The sequence below is a fragment of the Dermacentor silvarum genome, chromosome 11 (assembly GCF_013339745.2).
Source record: "Dermacentor silvarum isolate Dsil-2018 chromosome 11, BIME_Dsil_1.4, whole genome shotgun sequence".
Taxonomy (NCBI): domain Eukaryota; kingdom Metazoa; phylum Arthropoda; class Arachnida; order Ixodida; family Ixodidae; genus Dermacentor; species Dermacentor silvarum.
This window is the reverse complement of record NC_051164.1, coordinates 74,727,223-74,746,127: the sequence shown is the minus strand read 5'-3', so window position 1 is coordinate 74,746,127 and position 18,905 is coordinate 74,727,223. Positions and strand designations below refer to the sequence as shown.

At 45.4% G+C, this 18,905-nt stretch overlaps 1 protein-coding gene across 2 annotated transcripts in view; it reads right to left on the bottom strand.

The window, feature by feature from the left end:
• The window catches only part of LOC119432942 (atherin), a 36,223-nt gene that overhangs the window by 7,137 nt on the left and 10,181 nt on the right, over positions 1-18,905 (bottom strand). The window contains exons 1-8 of one of the 2 annotated variants that reach the window (XM_037700088.2): positions 14,752-14,898; positions 13,097-13,412; positions 10,944-11,118; positions 8,998-9,110; positions 6,737-6,818; positions 3,235-3,300; positions 3,029-3,119; positions 1,564-1,696 (exon numbers count right to left, since the gene is read on the bottom strand). In XM_037700088.2, coding sequence (XP_037556016.1) covers positions 1,564-1,696; positions 3,029-3,119; positions 3,235-3,300; positions 6,737-6,818; positions 8,998-9,110; positions 10,944-11,118; positions 13,097-13,412; positions 14,752-14,780 — 1,005 coding nt within the window. In that variant the 5' untranslated portion in view covers positions 14,781-14,898. Of the gene's footprint in view, positions 1-1,563; positions 1,697-3,028; positions 3,120-3,234; positions 3,301-6,736; positions 6,819-8,997; positions 9,111-10,943; positions 11,119-13,096; positions 13,413-14,751; positions 14,899-18,905 lie in introns of those variants that run through there. The other variant, XM_037700086.2, reaches the window with a different exon arrangement.

Genomic DNA, 18,905 nt, shown 5'->3' with positions numbered 1-18,905 from the left:
CACCAGAGCTAATTTTCCGTGCAAACCTTGCTTCTCCCTCTCGGCATCGAGTCACTGCGCGAGCATGCGTCACCGGGAAATGCCCTGAGTGGCCTCCCGAGTGGCGGCCCCCGGGCGCCCTCTCCACTCGAGCTCTCTTCCGCTGAGCGCTTTATCGCCGCGGCAGAAGCTCACAGGCCTGCAACGAGTTGGTTACGTGGAACCTTTGCTTCCCGCGACTTCTCGTTCTCGCGCTTGGTGGACTGCTACCCGGTTAGCCCTAGCGCAGTGTGCGCGCATACTTGAATCAGTAGACAGTTTTAGTTTAACATTAGCGTAATAGCGGGGTTAAGGGAAATAGCGTTACCGTTCCGCAAATGAACTTTGCAGAAAGAGTTTTAGTATAGCGTGATAGCGTAGTTTACGTGCGGGACTCTATTACATAACGCTTTGAATTTCGCATACATAGGGCACCTAAGTCTATGTGTGTGTGCGTCCGGAAAGAGCGAGAGGCAGCGCAATGGAAGCCAGAAGCGCGTTGTATTTTTACTTGCCATGTCCGCCGATCTGCAACGAAACAGACAAGCAGTACAAGCTGTCTACCATAGCCTCCGAAATGTTCCCATCTCAGAGGCCATATGCCATCATCCACGCCTATCTCCAGACTTTACCGACAGGTGGCGCTCGCATCTCGTTGAAAATTTCTCTCGTTAGGCTTAGGTGCGTTAAATGAGAAGCGATCTCGAAAATTCCTCAAGATTTGCCATAACACTCTCTCGTCAAAGCAGCATGAGACTAAGCAAAAGCCGTTTACGCAGTCATTTGCTATGAACGAAGTGAATTCTACAAAAACAACGCCAAATTCAGTTAGAAGCGGGCGACCAGGACTGCCGTCATGTTTTACGTAAACTACGTAAACACGCTAACACGGTAACGTTAACTCTGAGAAATAGCGTGCACACAATAAACGGTATGGGTCGTTTAGCGTTCTGCTCATGCGCATTTCAATCCCACTATTCCGGTACGCCCGCTATTCCGGTAACCACGCTAAACTAAAACTGTCTAGTATTGCGGTAAGCCTTTGCCTGTAAGAGCCGTGACTGTCATACTGTGTTTTATGTTAGGTTAATAAACCCGTGCTTGTTAGCGATCTGACTCCAGAGCCTTCTCTGCGCTGTGTCGAAGAGTCGACGAACCTTGCCGTAGCACCTTTGTGCGTTGCGGAGTGGAGGAGCATTGTACCCTTTCCTAACCGCCACTCGTCACTCGATGAGCCTTGTGCAAACCCATCTCCACAATGCATCTGGCATATATACTTCTACACATTACCTTCGTCATTTAGGCATAAAAAGCACAGGCTGTAGTAACGGTCACACTTTTGCGGACCCTCCAAATATCTCCGCACAGCCTGAAGAGCATGCAGACTGCTTTCGAGAACCACCGGCGCCAGGCAACTGCTAACTGAGACTTTTGTCTGAAGAAGTGGCCCATTCGAGAGCCACAGTGTTTTGCCTGCTCCTTTCATGAACACACACTGCTCAGAAGTCAGGGTTCACCCATGTATTCCTTATCCAAGCCTCTCACCTGGTCCCTGAAGGCAACCGCTTGTTCTGGGAAGCCGATGTGCACAAAGAACTTCTCGACTTCTTCGACAGACCAGTCCTTGGCATCTGGAACGACATCTGGGTATTTGTCCAGGGCTATGTAGTACGCCGACCTGGGAAGAAACGAAAGTGCGTTCAGTGATATGCTCAGCTGCGACTTAACCTCGTCAACAGCATCTAATTGATCACATCACCGACTTGAGAACATGGAATAGTTGTTAAACATTCATTTCACTGACAAGTGGAAAACTGCCATAGATAGTGCCGGTGGTAGCAAGTCGCTGGCAGGCAGAGATATGCTAAAAAATTACACACTGAAGCTTCATGCAAAATCATGGTCACATGATTATGTGGTCATTCATTCGATAACATAACTGCACAAGACGTCAAACTTTCATGCAGGTTTTGCCACAAGAGCCAATCAATGTTCGTACTCTATTTAAAGTCATTACTAATGCTTCTCATTTTTCTTCTGGAACTGAGCATGTTATTAAACAGAGAAAATTGCCATAGTGCACTGCCCCTGCAAGCATATTGATCACTGCTCCACGTTTCTCAAGCTTGCTGCGAAACCTCCAATACTTTCAGTTCAAACATCAGTGAAACAGCAGAGGTCTGCTTGTCCCAGAATCACTTTGCATTACAAGAAAAGGAAGGCATTGTTATAATTATGCAAACAGAACAATCTTTGTTATTAATATAAAGAAAGCAACAGCAGCGAGTCTATCAACCTTATTATCATAAAGTGTGAATGTCTTCGTTCGCCAGCGTCTGTGACAGCACACTCATAAAAAGACATGTCACGGTGGCTCAGTGGCTATGGCATTGTGCTGCGGTACACGTGGATGCAAGTTGTATTTCTGGCCGCGGCAGCTGCCTTTCAATGAAGGCAAAATGCAAAAACACTAGTGTACTCAAATTTAGGTGCACGTTGAAAAAACTCAGGTGGTCGAAATTATTACAAAGCCCTCCATTACAGTGTCCCTTATAACCCACTGTGCAGTTTCAGGACGCTAAGCCCAACAATTTCATTCTTAATTCCCCATGCAGTATAGGAATCAGTGTCAGTGAAGCTTTCACATTTGCTCCACTGCCATGGCCTGACGACATCGTCACTTGTGCTGACCAACCACTGCTGTGCAAGGGTCCTCCCTTCACCCTGAGACAGCATTGCTTGCGTCAACCAATCAGCACCATGCTACTGACCCACCCTCCCACTTTCCTCCTCCTCTCAGTGTTGCCCCTCTCCAGAACACCCACACCCACATCTCCTCAGTCCAATCACCATCGTCCAAACCAAAGCATCTAGACCCATCAGTCAACACAAAGAAAGCTTAATGTAACCTCCACAGCAAACCCAGAAATGCACAAAAGTAGCATCTGCAGTAAAACAATCCAACCACCAAACCCATACGAATCCACGAAAAAAAACTTCAAGAACTTACAGGTCAGTGTGCTCTCCGTCGAAGCCCTTGAGCTCTTCGTCTGGCACGGGGGAGTCGCATGGTGTCGGGAGCCCGACCGAGTTGTCCACTTCTGCACCACAGAGAACAGTGAAACACAACTAAGCTAAACAATACCTTAAGATGGCAGTACAAATTCCAGAAGGCACTACACAAAAAGGCCAGCCTAAATGTTTGCTACTGCTTACCAGTTTTGATCTTGACACCAGCAGTCTTCTTCGTGACATCACAGCAAGCCTTGCACAGCCACTTGCCTGCAATGAGTTCATTTTAAAATTTAAAGGAAACATGTTCTAATTTATTTATTTATTTCATATACCCTGAAGTGCGGAAACATTGTAGAGAAGAATGAATTGCAGATTCTTGAACAACAACGGCAATAAATATGGCAAGTCATGCAATTGTAAAAGAAGCAAGCGAAACATAAAAAGAAAGAATAAAAAAATGCATAATAAAAACGTAAAAAGAGAGTATTATGGTACAGCAACCCGTAATGGAAATGATGTTTTAGCAGGAAGGTGGTTCCAGTTTCATAACATGTACACAGTGAAAGAGTGCACAAAATGTTGCACCCCTAACTTCAGCAATGCTCACGAGATGGTGCCATATTAGCTGCCTGCCATCATCAGCTGCGAGTTTAATGTACGAGTTTTAGGAGAGCTCCAAAGAAAGAGCTCCACCGGAGAGTTCTGCAGGAGCTATATATGAGATTGTTGCGTGAGCAGTTTAAGCATTCTCGAGTGCATGCGTCCACGGTGTTCTTTTTTTTGTGTGTGTGTGTGTGCCACACGTTATTGCCACACGAGCTGCATATTATTATTTTTTTTTTTCATTTCTTGCCCTGCCTTGATAATATATTTTCAGGACGCTGAGGGTTTCCGAAGCAGTCTTTCTGTGCCTTTTCCCCCACCCTCCTTTATATACTGAGTGGGAAACATTAGAAGAAAAGAAAGAAAGAAAGACCAGACACTATGAGGCAAACCCGTGCCCACTCCAGGAGGCTTGGGAGAAGGCTGGGCAACATTGCCTCCACGTCAGCCTAAGTGCACGCCTAGGCCTCTTGTGTGCTACCTGCACTCCTGCTCGGCACATTGTAAACTACAGATTAGGGCTGTGTGAATACCGAATATAATAGATTTGGAATCGAATATCGAATCGAATCAAGAAAAAAAATGGAAATATTGAATCCATTATCGAATATCAGAAAATTTAACACAGAACTTTATACTTACGAACTTTATGCAAGAAAAAAAAAAAAACATGGCTTTGCGCATGATCTGCAGTCTACCCACATTACGTAGCAAACAATGTTGCTGGGTATCAGTAACTTAGGTACTTGGGAATCAAGATATAGAGTATGGTCTACCTTTATCAAAGGGAACACAAAAAGCATTGATAACTCAATTCTTATGCGAAGGCGTGGAAAAATTTTTTTATCGATAGAATGTCTGTCGAGTAGAATCGAGTGCTTTTTTTCCCCTCTGAAAGCAGAAGATAGTTGTTATGTTGTCCTAAGTACCAATGAGGTTCTTCAGTTTAATAGCAGGCCATGCTGTACTTAACAGCAATCTTCTATTGCTTAGAAAGTTTTGCTTTCTAGTTTTCTTTTAGGAAACAAAAGGGTTTGTCCATGGCAGGTGGTTTCGCTGGGTTACAGTCAGCTTGTGAAGGCCTATCTGTGCAAAAGACAAAAGCGGGGATGGTGCATCATGTGATTGGCACCGTTGCAGTCGGTGCTGCATGATCGACCGAAGTAGGCACTAATTGTCAGATTAAGTGTTGTTTTTTGTCTATCGTAGGTTCACAAATTGGGAGGCCTACGGCAAGATCGACCACGTGACCTCCCCTCCTTCTCCTCCGTCTGTGTCCATCTGTTGTCCATGTAAATGGGTCTGCAGCCGGGTGGTCAGTGTACTAGTAACATATTTTTGAGCCCGTCATGTAAATTCAAACCTAGTTTTGTGACAGATCGCTCAAACCTAATAGTAGAGAATGATGTGTGCCTATGAGTGGCATTCGGAATGAGGGGTCACAGTACGGTGTTATGTGAGCATTGCAGCTGTGAACAACGGTAATCCTCAACACTCGCTTTCATTGGCGAGGCGGTTTGTAGGCTTTCTGAGTGTCGTGCAATTGCTGCCAATAGATCTGCATTTACTCAGCACCAAAATGTAATTTTAGTCACCAGCTCCCAACCACGGATGATGCAGCTACGATTAGGCCTAATGGGCTAGACAGTGTGGTCATGACAGAAATTTGCTGTTGGCTGATGTGATGGCGGACTGCAAGCAGTTGGGAAAGTGTGTTGTTAATATGTTCCTTCAGGTGGCTTATCAGTGATTGGTCGCGCAATCACACATACGGGTGAAAGTGATGGCCATTGTAGAGGTGTTCATGTCCACGGGCCCAGATATTACATGAAAGCATGCGTGCCAAGTTTGTGTGCTGCACCAGCTCTTCGGATCTGTCAAACAGTGACAGCTACAATTCCGACATATTCAATGGCCACGAATCGCCGTTCACATTTGACCGCCACCGCGAGAGCCAACACCCATATGCAACATATCGTGCTGCAACGTGAAGACCAAGGGTAGCCCCGATCACTGGTTTTATACCTGCGACTGCTATTTTAAGTGTTTTACCCCTTTTCAGGGAAGCACATCACATATAATATGCTGTGAAGTAAGTGGGGAGTAGGCATGGCAAGTAGTTCGAGGAAACTAACAATATTCATTTGTAAAGAATATCCACAACTCTCAAGCCTGATGGTTTTCAAGAAATGATGGAAGTGTGCAGAAGAACGCACTTGGCAAATTTCATTGAGATCATTTCACTTTGAAAAATCGCTGGAGTTGCCCTTTAAGCTCGCATGTGGGCAAAAAGCTCCAAACTGCATAAACCCACGCGCGTGGACATGCCTAACGATATGATCTGTGTGCCTTCTGGTGGCTGATCGGCCTGATCTTCACACATGCTTCCCTGTTTTTCACACACGCTACTTTTGTTGTTCCCTATGTCTGCATCGCGTGAATCATTTGAATAGGTCGACCTAGACGAACTGTGTACTGACAGAGATGGTGCACCATGGGAACCCTGTACGTGTCAAGGCACCGGCCCCAGTTGGACTTTCGAATATACCGAATATTCTAACATTCACTATTCGATTCGTACTTGTATTATTCGAGTATTCCCACAACCATATTGCTGACAGCTTTGCAATGACTCTATTTCACACAGCAGGCAAGAGCTACGAAAGCTAAAGAGACTTTTTTCACTGCTCGTATTCGTGGCCAAGAAATCATGCACTTATGTAGCAAGAAATTACATTGTTATTAACTGGAAGGCGTCGCAGATGTAAACCTGTTTACCATCAAACGAGTGGAGTGACAAGTATCTGCGACCAGTGACCACAGTGCACCGCCTGCGCTCACGGCCAAAACATAGTACGCCACACACAGGAAGCACAAACATGCACAAATACTAATACATGACAACGTAGCCTTACGTTCAAAGTTGTCGTATTAATGTACGAAGCAGTTGTTCCATAGGAAGTGTTGCAGATTAAAAACAAATGCACGGGGAAATGTATGCAATGAGGCATCTACGGTGTAGCTTCCCCAGCATTGCCAGCTATGTGTGAAACAGAGCATAGACACAGCGTCAAGGAGAACGTAGACGTGGATAACTCACGTTGTGGCCTGTGCGTCAGCTTGGGCCTGTGGCACACCATGTGGTAACCTCGATCACAGCCGTCACAAATGATGAGTTCGTCCTGGAAGACAGAGAGGGGAGACAACGCCGACAGGGCTCGTCTGGCTGTGCACCAAGACTTACACGACACAGCTGACACGATGCACGAGTGCTAGCACTCTGGCTGCAATTTCTGCGGTAACCTGAGCACAGTTGTTGCTTTTGGTACACTATAATATAGGTGTTCTTTGCCCATCAAGACCAGTGGTCTGCTCTGCTCAATGCTTCAATATGCAGCAGCTGCAGTTAACGAGCCACTTTCTCCATATAAGAGAATTCATGCCTTTCAGCACATTCAAACACGGTCAGGTTAAAAAGGTCAAAGTAACCGACGCTGAATTAATGTAATTCAAGTACTAAATAGAGTTTGACCATTCCAGAAAGAAACACCACATAGACAAATTATAAATTGCCTACTTAGTGGTGTGAAATTTTGCAGTGTGATCCAGGTTTGAGTCAGTATATATGCAGTATGCAGTTAAGAAAGAAAATGAGTTGAAATTTTACTGTCTGTTCCTCACTTCTAATGTCTCGCACCCTAATGAGATATACAGAGGATTGAACAGAGCTTAAAAGCGATCAATAGAGCTTAAAAGCACTCTAGTAGTTTCTATTATCATCTCACAACCAAGTATCAATGAAAATCCAGCAGAAAGTCTATGGTAAGCTCTTGATAAGAAAGGAGCAAATAAACTATGTCCTTTGCAGTTGTTTGGCCTGCCTTGACATTAGAACCCAAAAATACAATGGTGACAGCTGTCTTTTTCTTCTGGACTGCAGCTACTTTCAGGTTTTGTATTGATGTGAAGAAGCAAATGCATTTTGCTCGTGCTTTCCATTATGTCAGTTACTGCAATAACACCCTTTACTATCAGAAAAGGAATAGTCACTTTTGTTAATTTTGAGGTGCTAATATGGGCATAGCGTTTTATACTAGGAGTACAAAAGAGAAATCTAGAACCAGTGCCTGCATGTGCTGCTAGTACGGCAGGTATGCCAACATGGGAATGATGGGTCCAGTACATGGATTTATCTAAACTTAATCGTTCTGGCTTCTGACTGTCACGAATGTGCGTGGAGGGGAAAAAGTAGGCAAGCAGCAACGAAAATGTGCACCCTCTAAAGTAAAATACAGCTTTGTGGTGGCGATAGCAACAAGCGCACTCAGCGGTTGTTGAATCAAATGACGGCCGCTTTTACACATGTGACATCAAATCGTCCCTATGCGGTCGCTTCGCTGTGACAAGATAGATTCTAGAACATGCCACAACCATCTCTTAGCATGCCTACAAACTTAATAAACGATGGGCCTGTCTGTCAGGAAAGTACTACTAGTACTATGTTTTGAAATCATGCTTGATCTGTTATCACGAGCGCATTCTCGAGCAACAACAGAGAGCGAGAGCGAATGTAATTCATTAGGCAATATGGTCATTGTGGTTTTCCATCTCAATTAAGCACTGTGAAGCTAATCTGCCTCTGTACGGCGATGATTACACTCATTCCGCTTCTACGTGCTACCACTCGACATTTCAGGCAATGAATAGCACTAAAGGGATTCTTTAGGATATCAAACATGATCGAGTGCAGTGACTGCCCCTGACCAGATGTCATCCATGAGTAGCGACATCTATACTTGGCAGTGTCAGGAGCTGAATGTAGGAAATTATGTGATAGAATGAGTTAGTTATGAATGCAAGATGCTCAAATGCGCTAGCAATGTAACAGGGCCAGCAGGCAGCACAACTGAACCACATAAAACCAATTACCAGAGCTACAAAATGCACATCTCAAAGTCGTCATACCAAAGTGTAGAAAAATTAATTTACTATTTCTAATTCCCAATGACGAATTAATTCTGCAGAAACACACACAAAGCGGATGAATGTTGGTAATAACGACGCTGCAAAAAGAACCCAAATGTTTTTTTTGTTTTTAGATAGAGGTGCACAGTCAAAGAAATATTCATGTTTGTCTTACGACGAAATATAATTCAAATTGCAAAGTTATATTTTCTTACATTTCCCATGTTTTCTAATGAACCTGTTTGTTGATTACTTTGCAGTATTATGCTACACATTGTAGTGCACATCAATTTTAATATTCACAATTCCCCCTGTAGTTTAACGAGGTTTCTCTCCAGTAACGTCAGTGCCAAACCCTACACAGCTATGGTTGTTCGTTTCCCAGGAGTTACTCACATTGTCAGTAGTCGCGCTGCATCCCGAGCACGTCTTGCAGTCGACGCACTGCCACGTTGCGAGCCGGGCTGCAGCTGCTAGTTCCGCAGAGTAGTTGAGGCAGGAAGGATGAGCTGCACGCAGAAACGGACGAAAGCGCATGCCGCGGCGGGTCAGTCGTGCCGACCCCCTGTTCTCGCCAGGCATCACTATCGCAAGCTCAACGAAAATCAATGATGTTGCACAGCAACGCCTCTGTGAACTGAAGAAGCCAACTAAACTCTCACGCTTTCAAGGGTAACCAAAAGAAAACTGCTGCAGAGCAGGTCTGATTGTGAGTTGTTTTTGTACATGAAACAGCAAGCGCACACACAAAAGTCAACACGGCCCAATATGTGCCACGAGTACAAACTGTATCCCTTCTGTCTTTTCAACTGCAGTTGTGTGAAAGTTCGAAAGATCGAGACAGTGCAAGATCCTCATTGTGCATTGTGCGTGTGTGATGGAGCATCTTGTCAGCTTCCATTCAGGTGGGCAGAGCATCGACACCCTGAAGCACAACTCTGATATTGTTGCCTTCACACAAGTTTATAAGACAGCTAAACAATCACATATCCAGGAAAAGCAAGTGGACTTATAAAGTTGTCCAGAGAATGAAGAATGTCTAATGTTTTTGCACAGCATAAAATCTATCGAAACGAGAATGCAATGTGGCACAAAGTGTAGAAATTGCGCTTCTAAAGAAGCACACTAGCATTAACATTTAGTGTGCCTCTAAATGTGTGCCGTCTGTTATCTCAAAAGTTGTCGAACAGCAGTTATGCTTTCTAGCACTGCAGCCAATGTGTGCCGTGCACTACTGACACACATCAACACTGCACGACATGGATTTGCATTTTGCCCTGTCCAACAGCTTTAATTGCATTTCCTCACCTAAATTTATGCTTTTTCACAGTTTACATCCAAAACCTCTTGCCGTAATGTTGTTCTAATCAATTCTAAAAGGTGATTTTCTCAATTAATGGCGTTTACTGGTGGCCAAACACAATGCCATAAATGGCACATACACACAAGAGTTTGCGATATTGAGTACAGAACATTTCAAAATTGTAATCACAAATCTAGGTGCCCCAGTATACCTAGTGAGTTAGAAACTTAAAGTCCTTAGCGAGTTAGAAACTTAAGTCCTTAACCTCTCTCTCCCCTTTTCCCTTCCCCCAGTGTAGGGTAGCCAACCGGGCTCAGTCCTGGTTAACCTCCCTGCCTTTCATTAAATCATTTTCTCTCTCTCTCTAAAGTCCTTAGGGCCATTGGTGTTGCTACCCGCTGTGTACTGTACTTGCGGAATGAAACGCGACAGAAAAACTTTGAAAAGAATAAATGCAATGCTCAAGAGTGTGATGTCATGCTATTATTAATCTGGTTACTAAAGATGAATGAACTTTGATCTAATGTACAAGCCACAACTACACCAATGACAAACGAACAGAACTGGAGATGATGGAAATGAAAGTTAGCGCATTAGCCCTAAACTGACACATTTAATTACGTGAGCATAGTACATACACATACCACAACCATAAAATGCTCTGCTAATCATAACATGTTACCAGCAGTGACTGTCGAAGGTCGCAGAAACAGGTGTACACAGAGTCTCCCATATAGTTTCCTGCTGTTATGGTGCAATATATTTATGCTGTCGCACTTATATTGCTAAAGATGAAGACTGCACTCATGAAAACTGTACTCATTATATAAAATGCGTACGCTCATGTAGGTAAAAAAGAAAATGCTACGGTCCATGCTTCAGTCTCCTGTGGATCTGCTTAGTGAAGTCCACCATGCTCAATCCCAACAGAGCTATCACTAAATAAAATGAAGCACCAAAGCCTCTGAGACTACCAGTTTGGTATCACAGCTACTCAGAGCCAACAACAGCGCTGCACCCCCGCAGTTCCATCACACACCTTTAGTGTTGCAGTCTCGACAGATGAGCAGTGCCTTGTAGTCGTTGCTGGTCGGCGGCACAGAGAGGTAACAGACGAAGCAGTGCGGCTCGTCCTCCTCGAAGAACTCGGTCACATCCATCGTCGGACTGTCCAGGTTCTCCAGGAAGTCCGGCCCATGCGTCTTCTTGATCCTCTGTGGTTGCACATGGCCCAATAAACCCCACAGAACATTAGATAAGTCGGACAAGACTTTGCAGCATGGCCACCGGGACTGCAGCATATGCTTTGTCCCTGACCAACGACTTTCAGCAACACGTTTTCCTTCACATAACATTGGTCAATCTAGAGCAGGCATCATTCTTTTTTTCTCTCTCCATGAATAAAAATTCCCATTCCAGCGGTGAACCATAGAATAGTTCATGCGACGTTCCAACAAGCTAATCCATTTTGGATTAACTTGCACCAAGACAGATTTCTCCCTCACGATACATTGTTGGCATATGAATTATACGTTAAAGAAACATTGCATCACTTTGCCTGCGTAGAGGTCAAGCCCGTCGAGATTTAGTGCCTTATGCAAATGCCGGCGTGCAACATGCCTTTTTGCATAGTGGCTACAATTTCTGTCTGTGTGGGGTTTAATTTGCAGTTCAAGCAGCACAAGTGGCCAACAGTGGAAGAAGAAAACATACACTCACCAATGAATAAATAAAAAATATATGGACATTCTGGCACACGTACGGGATTTCCTTCCTCCCCCCCTCCCGATATTTACTCACAAATGTTATGTCATCCAGTGTACATATAACTGCAGTTGCTGCGCATTTCGCTTTTGTGAACAAGGGACATGTACGGGCACCAAAACATTAATGTACGTTTTATCTTTGCATTGGCTAAGCGTACATTTTTTTCTACTACTTCCACAAAGTGTAGCTTGGGGTGACTGCACCAAGTCACTTGAAAAATGTTGAGACATTTGACGCACATCACTGAATGCAATACACAGGATGGAAGAAGTCATATTAGTTGCCTTGATGACATTCTGTGCTCAGATGCAGGAAAAAAGGTATATTTGAAAGCTTCTGTACACAATATATGGACATAGCCACCTACTTTACATGAAAGGAACCCAATGAATTGATTATGTGTACCACCTTCACAAATCCCACAAAAATTGATGCATAAAATGAAGTAATAAGATTGATTTAGCTTATAAAAGGTGAATGTAGAGCAGGTTTTCAGAATACACATGAATGAAAACTTCAACCGGACAATACGCCAAGACAGGCGAAACATTCTGCAGTGCCTTTCTAGCAGCCATGATGTGCGTGTACAAAGAATGACGAAGATAACGATTGTTTTTTCTTCAAGAAATGTAACCGGTTCGCAATTCACATGTAAAACATGCAAGCTTAACTTCTGATGGCAATTTATGCAACATGATGACTTTGTGGTGATCAAGTTTGTATCAACTTAAGCCTGTTTCACATGATGCGATATTACGCTGTTTTCTTGCAGCTACGATTTCTGCAAATCTGAACTTTGCATTGCTGTTTCACATGCACCGAGCACTGCAGCTGCAATTTTCGCATTTGCAAGCACCTAGCGGAGGATTTAATTATTCTTGGCATCAGTTTGCTTTGGTGAAAACAAAATAAAACAACTTAGAAACTCTTTTCGTGACAGTTGCTTGTATTTGAGTGCATTATATGCGTTACTTTATCAATACAAAAATGAAGTAGGCAGGCCACAATGACGTGTCTATCATACACGATGTGATTGGTTCCCCGGCCTTGCCGCATGTGCATTTTCGCAAAGTTCAGCACTTCCGAAAAATCACACGCACGAAAAGGGTCCGACAGTCCATTTGCCGCAACTGCTAATTCGGAAGTGCAAAAATGCGGTCAAGTTCGCGCCATGTGAAACGGGCCTTAGACTATACGAAGTACCTTACGAAACCGATTTCTCAACAGGCTAATACAAGCTGCTGCCGAATTATGACATTGCCAAATGCATCAGCAACGATCTGCAACAGCTGGCCATACATGCAATTGGCAGGCAGTAATTGCTCACAAACTGTTTCAAAAGCAAAGAGAAGCAAAATGTCTCTCGAATGACTTCACTAATCAAGCAAGCAAAAAAAAAGCCAAGAGTAGAAAGCTGAAGCAGACCACTCGTCCACTAGCAGCTCTGTGTACAGGAGGAGGGTCACATGGTGGTCTCCCAGGAAAGACGGACGGCACAGCCCCAGGCTTCAAGTTGTGGCAGACTAGGGGCCCATCGGCGTAGTCCTCGGCCGTGAAGTGAAGGCAGCACACGACGCTAGTGGCCGAAGCCCCTTTGGGACAGACATTTTCTCTAGCCACTGCTTTCAGCCATCTCTGGCGAGTCACGGGGTCGGACGGGAACTCGTGGAAGATCACACCAGGCTGTTTTTTGTTTTTGGATGATCGGCAAAAAGGAACGCAGCAGTAGATCATTGGCCCTCTGTAAAGAGTGATTCAGGCAGGCAGAGTGTAGTGGCTTTTCAGGCCAGTAGAATCGGGTCTTCATTTTCCGTGCCAAGCCAACGTGACGTACCCGTGATTTCAATCGCCTCAAAACAAAAATAATTTTAAAATTAACTTTATGTAGTTTTACGTACCAAAAGCAGATCTGATTATGAGACGCGCCGTTCCGAGTTAATTTTGACCACCTGTGTTTCATTAACGTGCACCTAAATTTAAGTACACAAGTATTCTTGGATTTCGCCCCTATTGAAATGCATTGACCTCAAAACAATCCATGATTAGCGGCTCACTAATCAATAAAACAGGTGATTCAATAATTTAATTTTTTTTCTGCAGAATTTTTCTCACATGATGCCAAGTGTCATAGATATTGCAAAATACACGCGAAGCGGATACATAACGCTGTTACAGGTTAAGTGTTCTGGTTGTGAAACAGGAACCCCCTCCCCCACCTTCACCTCCTCGCCCCCACCATCTCGTCACAGTGCTGGCGCCCATGCACAACTGAACGCACATATGCACTGATGAAAATGAACGCGACAAATGCAACGCACGAAAACGTTTTCTTCGAGACGACCTATTTATCGATTCACACTAGCAAAGCGAATGCACGTGGTAAAATGTGCGGTCAGCACATAAGTGCACCAGTGTTGTCAACAAAGTGCAGTTGGAACGTGCGAGAGCCGCGGAACAGCTGACTTGGCCGTCCACAACCAATCGGAAAACAAGCAAAGCAAAGAAAAATATCCGTGACCTCGTTCCCGGACGGCGTCGAGCTACAATGCGCAGACTCCGGTTAACTTGCGCGTTCGATTTATTTACGTGCGCGCGAAGGAACACAAACGCGAGAAACAAGCCTCTAAACAGGGGGCGGCGCAGCTGACCCAAGAGATATACAACAGCTTCGCACGTCGCAATCACTTTGTGGCGAGACGAAGAGCGCGAGTGAACTCCGACATACAGCGAGAGACGAATGAAAAAAAAAAAAAAAATACATAGTTAGGAGTGCGGGACTCGACCAAGGCCATTTATAGAGCGTGGCGAGAAACTAGACTGCTCCATACTAGCACCGACGCGCCGTCCAAGAACCGATCGCGGACTCGAAAAAGTGTCTCGTCGACCAGCGACCAAACAGCGATGACATCGTCACGAACGTCTCCATAGCTCGCGTTTCCTCGCTACGACATCGCGGAGAGATCGGAAGGAGGAGATGTAAAAAAACACACTTTTAACGGCAGCTAGCGCGAAAGGGTGGCGACGGTGCTCGTAATAGGTGCAAGCGCCGTACCGAGTGCAAAGCATGTCGGAAATTTTACCTCAGCGCTGGTGTCTTTCCCTTGAGCATCGCGAAACGACCTCTCGGCAACCAAATCTGAACGGTATTCCGCACACGCCTGGCTCAGATGAGACCACGAACGTCTGCGATCTTCTTCCCTTTCTTTTTTTACTCGCTTCCTCGCTCACCGTTTGTTGCGGTACGAGAGACGAGCGAGGAGGAGCAAAAAAATAAGGAGCGCATTCTCCTTTCTCTCGAACAGAGGAGATCGAAAGAGAGAGACAAAAAAAAGGGGGAGAGAAAGCGATGGATCGACGACGTCAGGGGAGAAACAGCTGGAGATATCGCGGTAGTTTCGGGAAGAACGACAGCGCCGCCTGAGAGCAAAGCTGAAGTGAATTACGGGCGCCGGAATCACTGAGGCCCTTGTTGACTTCATCTGCGTGCGACAGAGGGCGGGACCAGTCCTCTTCGAGCGCTGGTTTTCGATGTTAGGGCCGGTATTTTGTAGCGATACATTTCCGATGCTATTCGCGCTTGGTCAGTGGTCAGAGCGAAGGTCCGCTCACGTTATCAACGGGATCAGCCGGCCGTGAGCGGTGGATGATCCCGCTCACGGCCGTGAGAACTAGTATAGAATAAAGCATAACGTATCGCTACAAAATACCGGCCCAGATCCCGACCCCCGCCCTTCCCAGCTCCGGTTGTATGCCCCGTTTAGATTTTTGCACGATTTGCGCCCGCGCCGACGACCGCTAAAGCCCACCGGCATCCACAGCGCGTGGCCGAAGCCTTGGATGTGCGTCCGTCTTTTTCCTCCTCTCGCACGAACACCAGTCGTTGCAACCAGCAGACCCCCAGCGCATCCCTTCCTACCATCACTCCCTTGTCGCACCAAGGTTCAAAATCTGCTGCCACGCAGTAGTACCTCCGCAAAAGAGGGAGCGTTCAAAAAATCACCATCGGCGCCATACGGACTTCGGTGTCCATCGATATTTGCTTGGCTTCCTGCCAGAGCCTTCGCTCCGCTGTTTGGCTCTCGCCGGCGTTTACTGCGCGGTGTTTGTTTGCATCCATTATACCGTACTTGGCGCAGTTGAAGCCTTCAAAAGATAGCGATGCAATCGCTCCGCGCAGCCTGTATGTGTAGAGATGCGAGGCAGTGTTAACGACTGAAGTAGAGACCTCTCATATCGTACCTATCATACCTTTTCAGTCCTTTTCAGTCACCATGCAGAAGCAAAGTGGTATCACTTCGCTTCTGGTGACTGACTGAAAAGTTTATAACCTGAGGTAGAGCGCAAAAGGGCACGCGGGATGACGGAAGAGACAAATGACACTTTGTATATCGTCTCCTTTGTCGTCCAGCCTGTGTGCCAGTTCAACTAGCCCACAAGTCCGTTCTCCTGAAGTTCATAACATGACGTACGTCACGAAGACAAGGCGCGTTGCTGCTGTCTAGAGTGTATTCTAGTAGACTCTACTGCTGTCAAAATTTCAGTGGACATGGCCGCCATCCGCGATGTATGTGCGCGGCATTGTGGGAGTGCATATGGTGTGAGTAGTTTAGAAAACGAGATTAGTACCTGAGGCCAAGCGTTAAAGTTTTATACCACCTTAATTGCGACGAATGACGAAGAATTAATCGTGGATTTAACTAACATTCATAATTCTACAGTTCAATATTGTAAAATATCTATTTCTCGTATGCTTCCCTTGGGCTTCACCCAAGGAAAGCATAGGTTGGGTCCCATTCGTAGACATCGGAGGTCCAAGTTCTAATTGGGCTTAATGAGAAGTCCAGTTGGTTCCAGCTGGCCATCACTGGAGCTTGGTATACCAATTGGTCCCAACTGGACCCAATTGGACGTCACTAGATGAGTAATCTCGTGAAACAACAAAATCGGTGATAATAATAACGGCAAAATTATACTTTTAGTTTTCAAGTACAATGTCTGTGTTTTGGTGTGGGCAAGAAGCATTTAGCTTCTCTTTAGCCAATAGAGAGAAGCATTTAGCCTTCTGTCATGTTACAAATCTCTTAATATATTTGCCAATTTCTCATGAACCACTGGCACCATTTGGTCAACCAATTTTTTGCTTACATATACAACACCTGACATGTATCTCTCATAGTGAAATGGTGAATGTTGGGTAGGTCAATGAAGAGACTTGCCGTAGTGTATTCACGCATGAGTACGCTTATAGAAAGGAGTTCCACGAATATCCGTGTCGTAGAAAGGTTAAGGCCCATCTAGGCCTTTTTTTTTTTTTTAGTTTCCTTTGTTATTCATATATTGGTCCCAACGAGTCCAATTCAGAGACCAACTGGGTCCAATTGAGCTCAAAAAACCAAATGGTCCGATTGGACCTGTTGGATTTTTCCAATGGGTGTCCCAACACACAATTGGAAATATCTAATTTGTTCCGACTGAAATTTCCATGCGGGCGAAATCCAGCAACGCCCCGTGCATTGAGGGCATGTTGAAGATCACCCTGGTGGTCAAACAAAATTAATCCGGAGTCCCCCCCCCCCCCTCCCCCTACTACGGCGTGCCTCGCAATCAAATCGCGGTTTTGGCAGGTAAAACCCCAAAATTCAATTAAATTCCTTGGGCTTCATATGGTTGTTATTACAAAAATCGAGCCCCTCGCTTACGATCATCCTTTTCGCGCCATAAAGAAGTTGCACGCTCAGCGATTTTACACGCAGTTCCGTTACGAACTCGACGCAGGAGTTGGTCTGACACGACCGCACTTTAAACAAGCACTTGCCCAAGCCGGTCGACCCGCCCCTCGGCAATACGTACCGCTGACCCAATCCGCCCCGACGCTTCCACGGCCCGACCCGACCCGCTAGCGTGTCCACGAACCCGCCGAACGGATTTCGACCCGCCAAGCCGACTCGACTTTGTCAGATTCACATAAGCGGAGCCCCATTCGCTCGGTCCGTTGAGCGAATCGGCGATTCACTCCGCCGCGTGAAAGAAGCGAACTAGCTTTGACCGGCTGCCACCAACACAACCGGGACAACCTTAGGTGCGATTCGATGTTCACAAGCTAATACCCGTGCCACAAAGTGCACTTTGAGCGAGTGCACTTCGCCGCTAGTGTCATTCGCAGGCTGCCACACGGGAACGCTTTAAGTGACACTCACTGCAGAGTGCACTCGCCGGCGATGCGAGTGTGTTCGGCGAACTCACTTCGCGGCGGCAAAGTGTGTAGCCTCGTTAGCAATGCTTAGAAGATACATAAAGTGATATTGAAAGAAGAGTCAGGAGTAATTTTTAATAACATTGTGTTAAGTTGCTAATGTTAAAAGATAATAAAATGTGCTACACCGCAAAAAAACCAAGAACAGCAAAAAAAAAAAAAAAAACCACTCTTGCTCTCGGGCTGTTCACGACCACGCCCGATAATGACGCAGTTTGGCGAATCGAGTCGTTTTGACTGTTGCTGGTCAAGTTTCCGTCGTTGCCGGCGCTTATAAAGGTGGATTGTAAATGTTGTTTTTAACAATAATAAACTGTTTTCGTGCACACATTTTTATATTAATAAACATATGCTTTCCCGTCTGACTCCCGGTCGCCATGGTCATCAATTTGACAGAACACTTTTCTTTCTCGTGTAGCAGCACACCGCCAAAGTGACACTCAGCGCGCTGAAGTGCACTCGCTCAAAGTGCACTTTACTTTAACCGTGTGGCACAGCATACATGGCCAGTAGCCACCATTTTCGAGGCGCGCGTCGAGTCAAACCACCTTGGTAAAGCTTTGAAATTGGATAAAAACATTATTATTTTTATTATTATTATTGTTGTTGTGAAATTGTCGGGTTTAACGTCCCGAAACTGCGCACTGGCCGAATTACGAGGGATGCCATTAGGGACGCCAACCCTTTACGCCGAAGGGCCCCTTAACAAGAGGAGTTTCGCCACTGACACATGGCGCCGTCTTTGTATGTTCTCAGTGACCATTGCAGCAAGGAGCTGCTCCTTTAAACTAAAACTGACAAAACGTTAAAAAATGTAGTGTATACCTAGTCACACTGCGTCAGTGCTACCTATAAAATCGCTCTTGCAAGCGCTAATAAGGCACGACTGTGTTTCGTCCAGTTTGCGTTGGCGAAGAGTTGCACACGTGGTTGCCCCCTTCAGGCCCAAAAAGGAGGAGCTCGGACATTTGCCCTTCCATA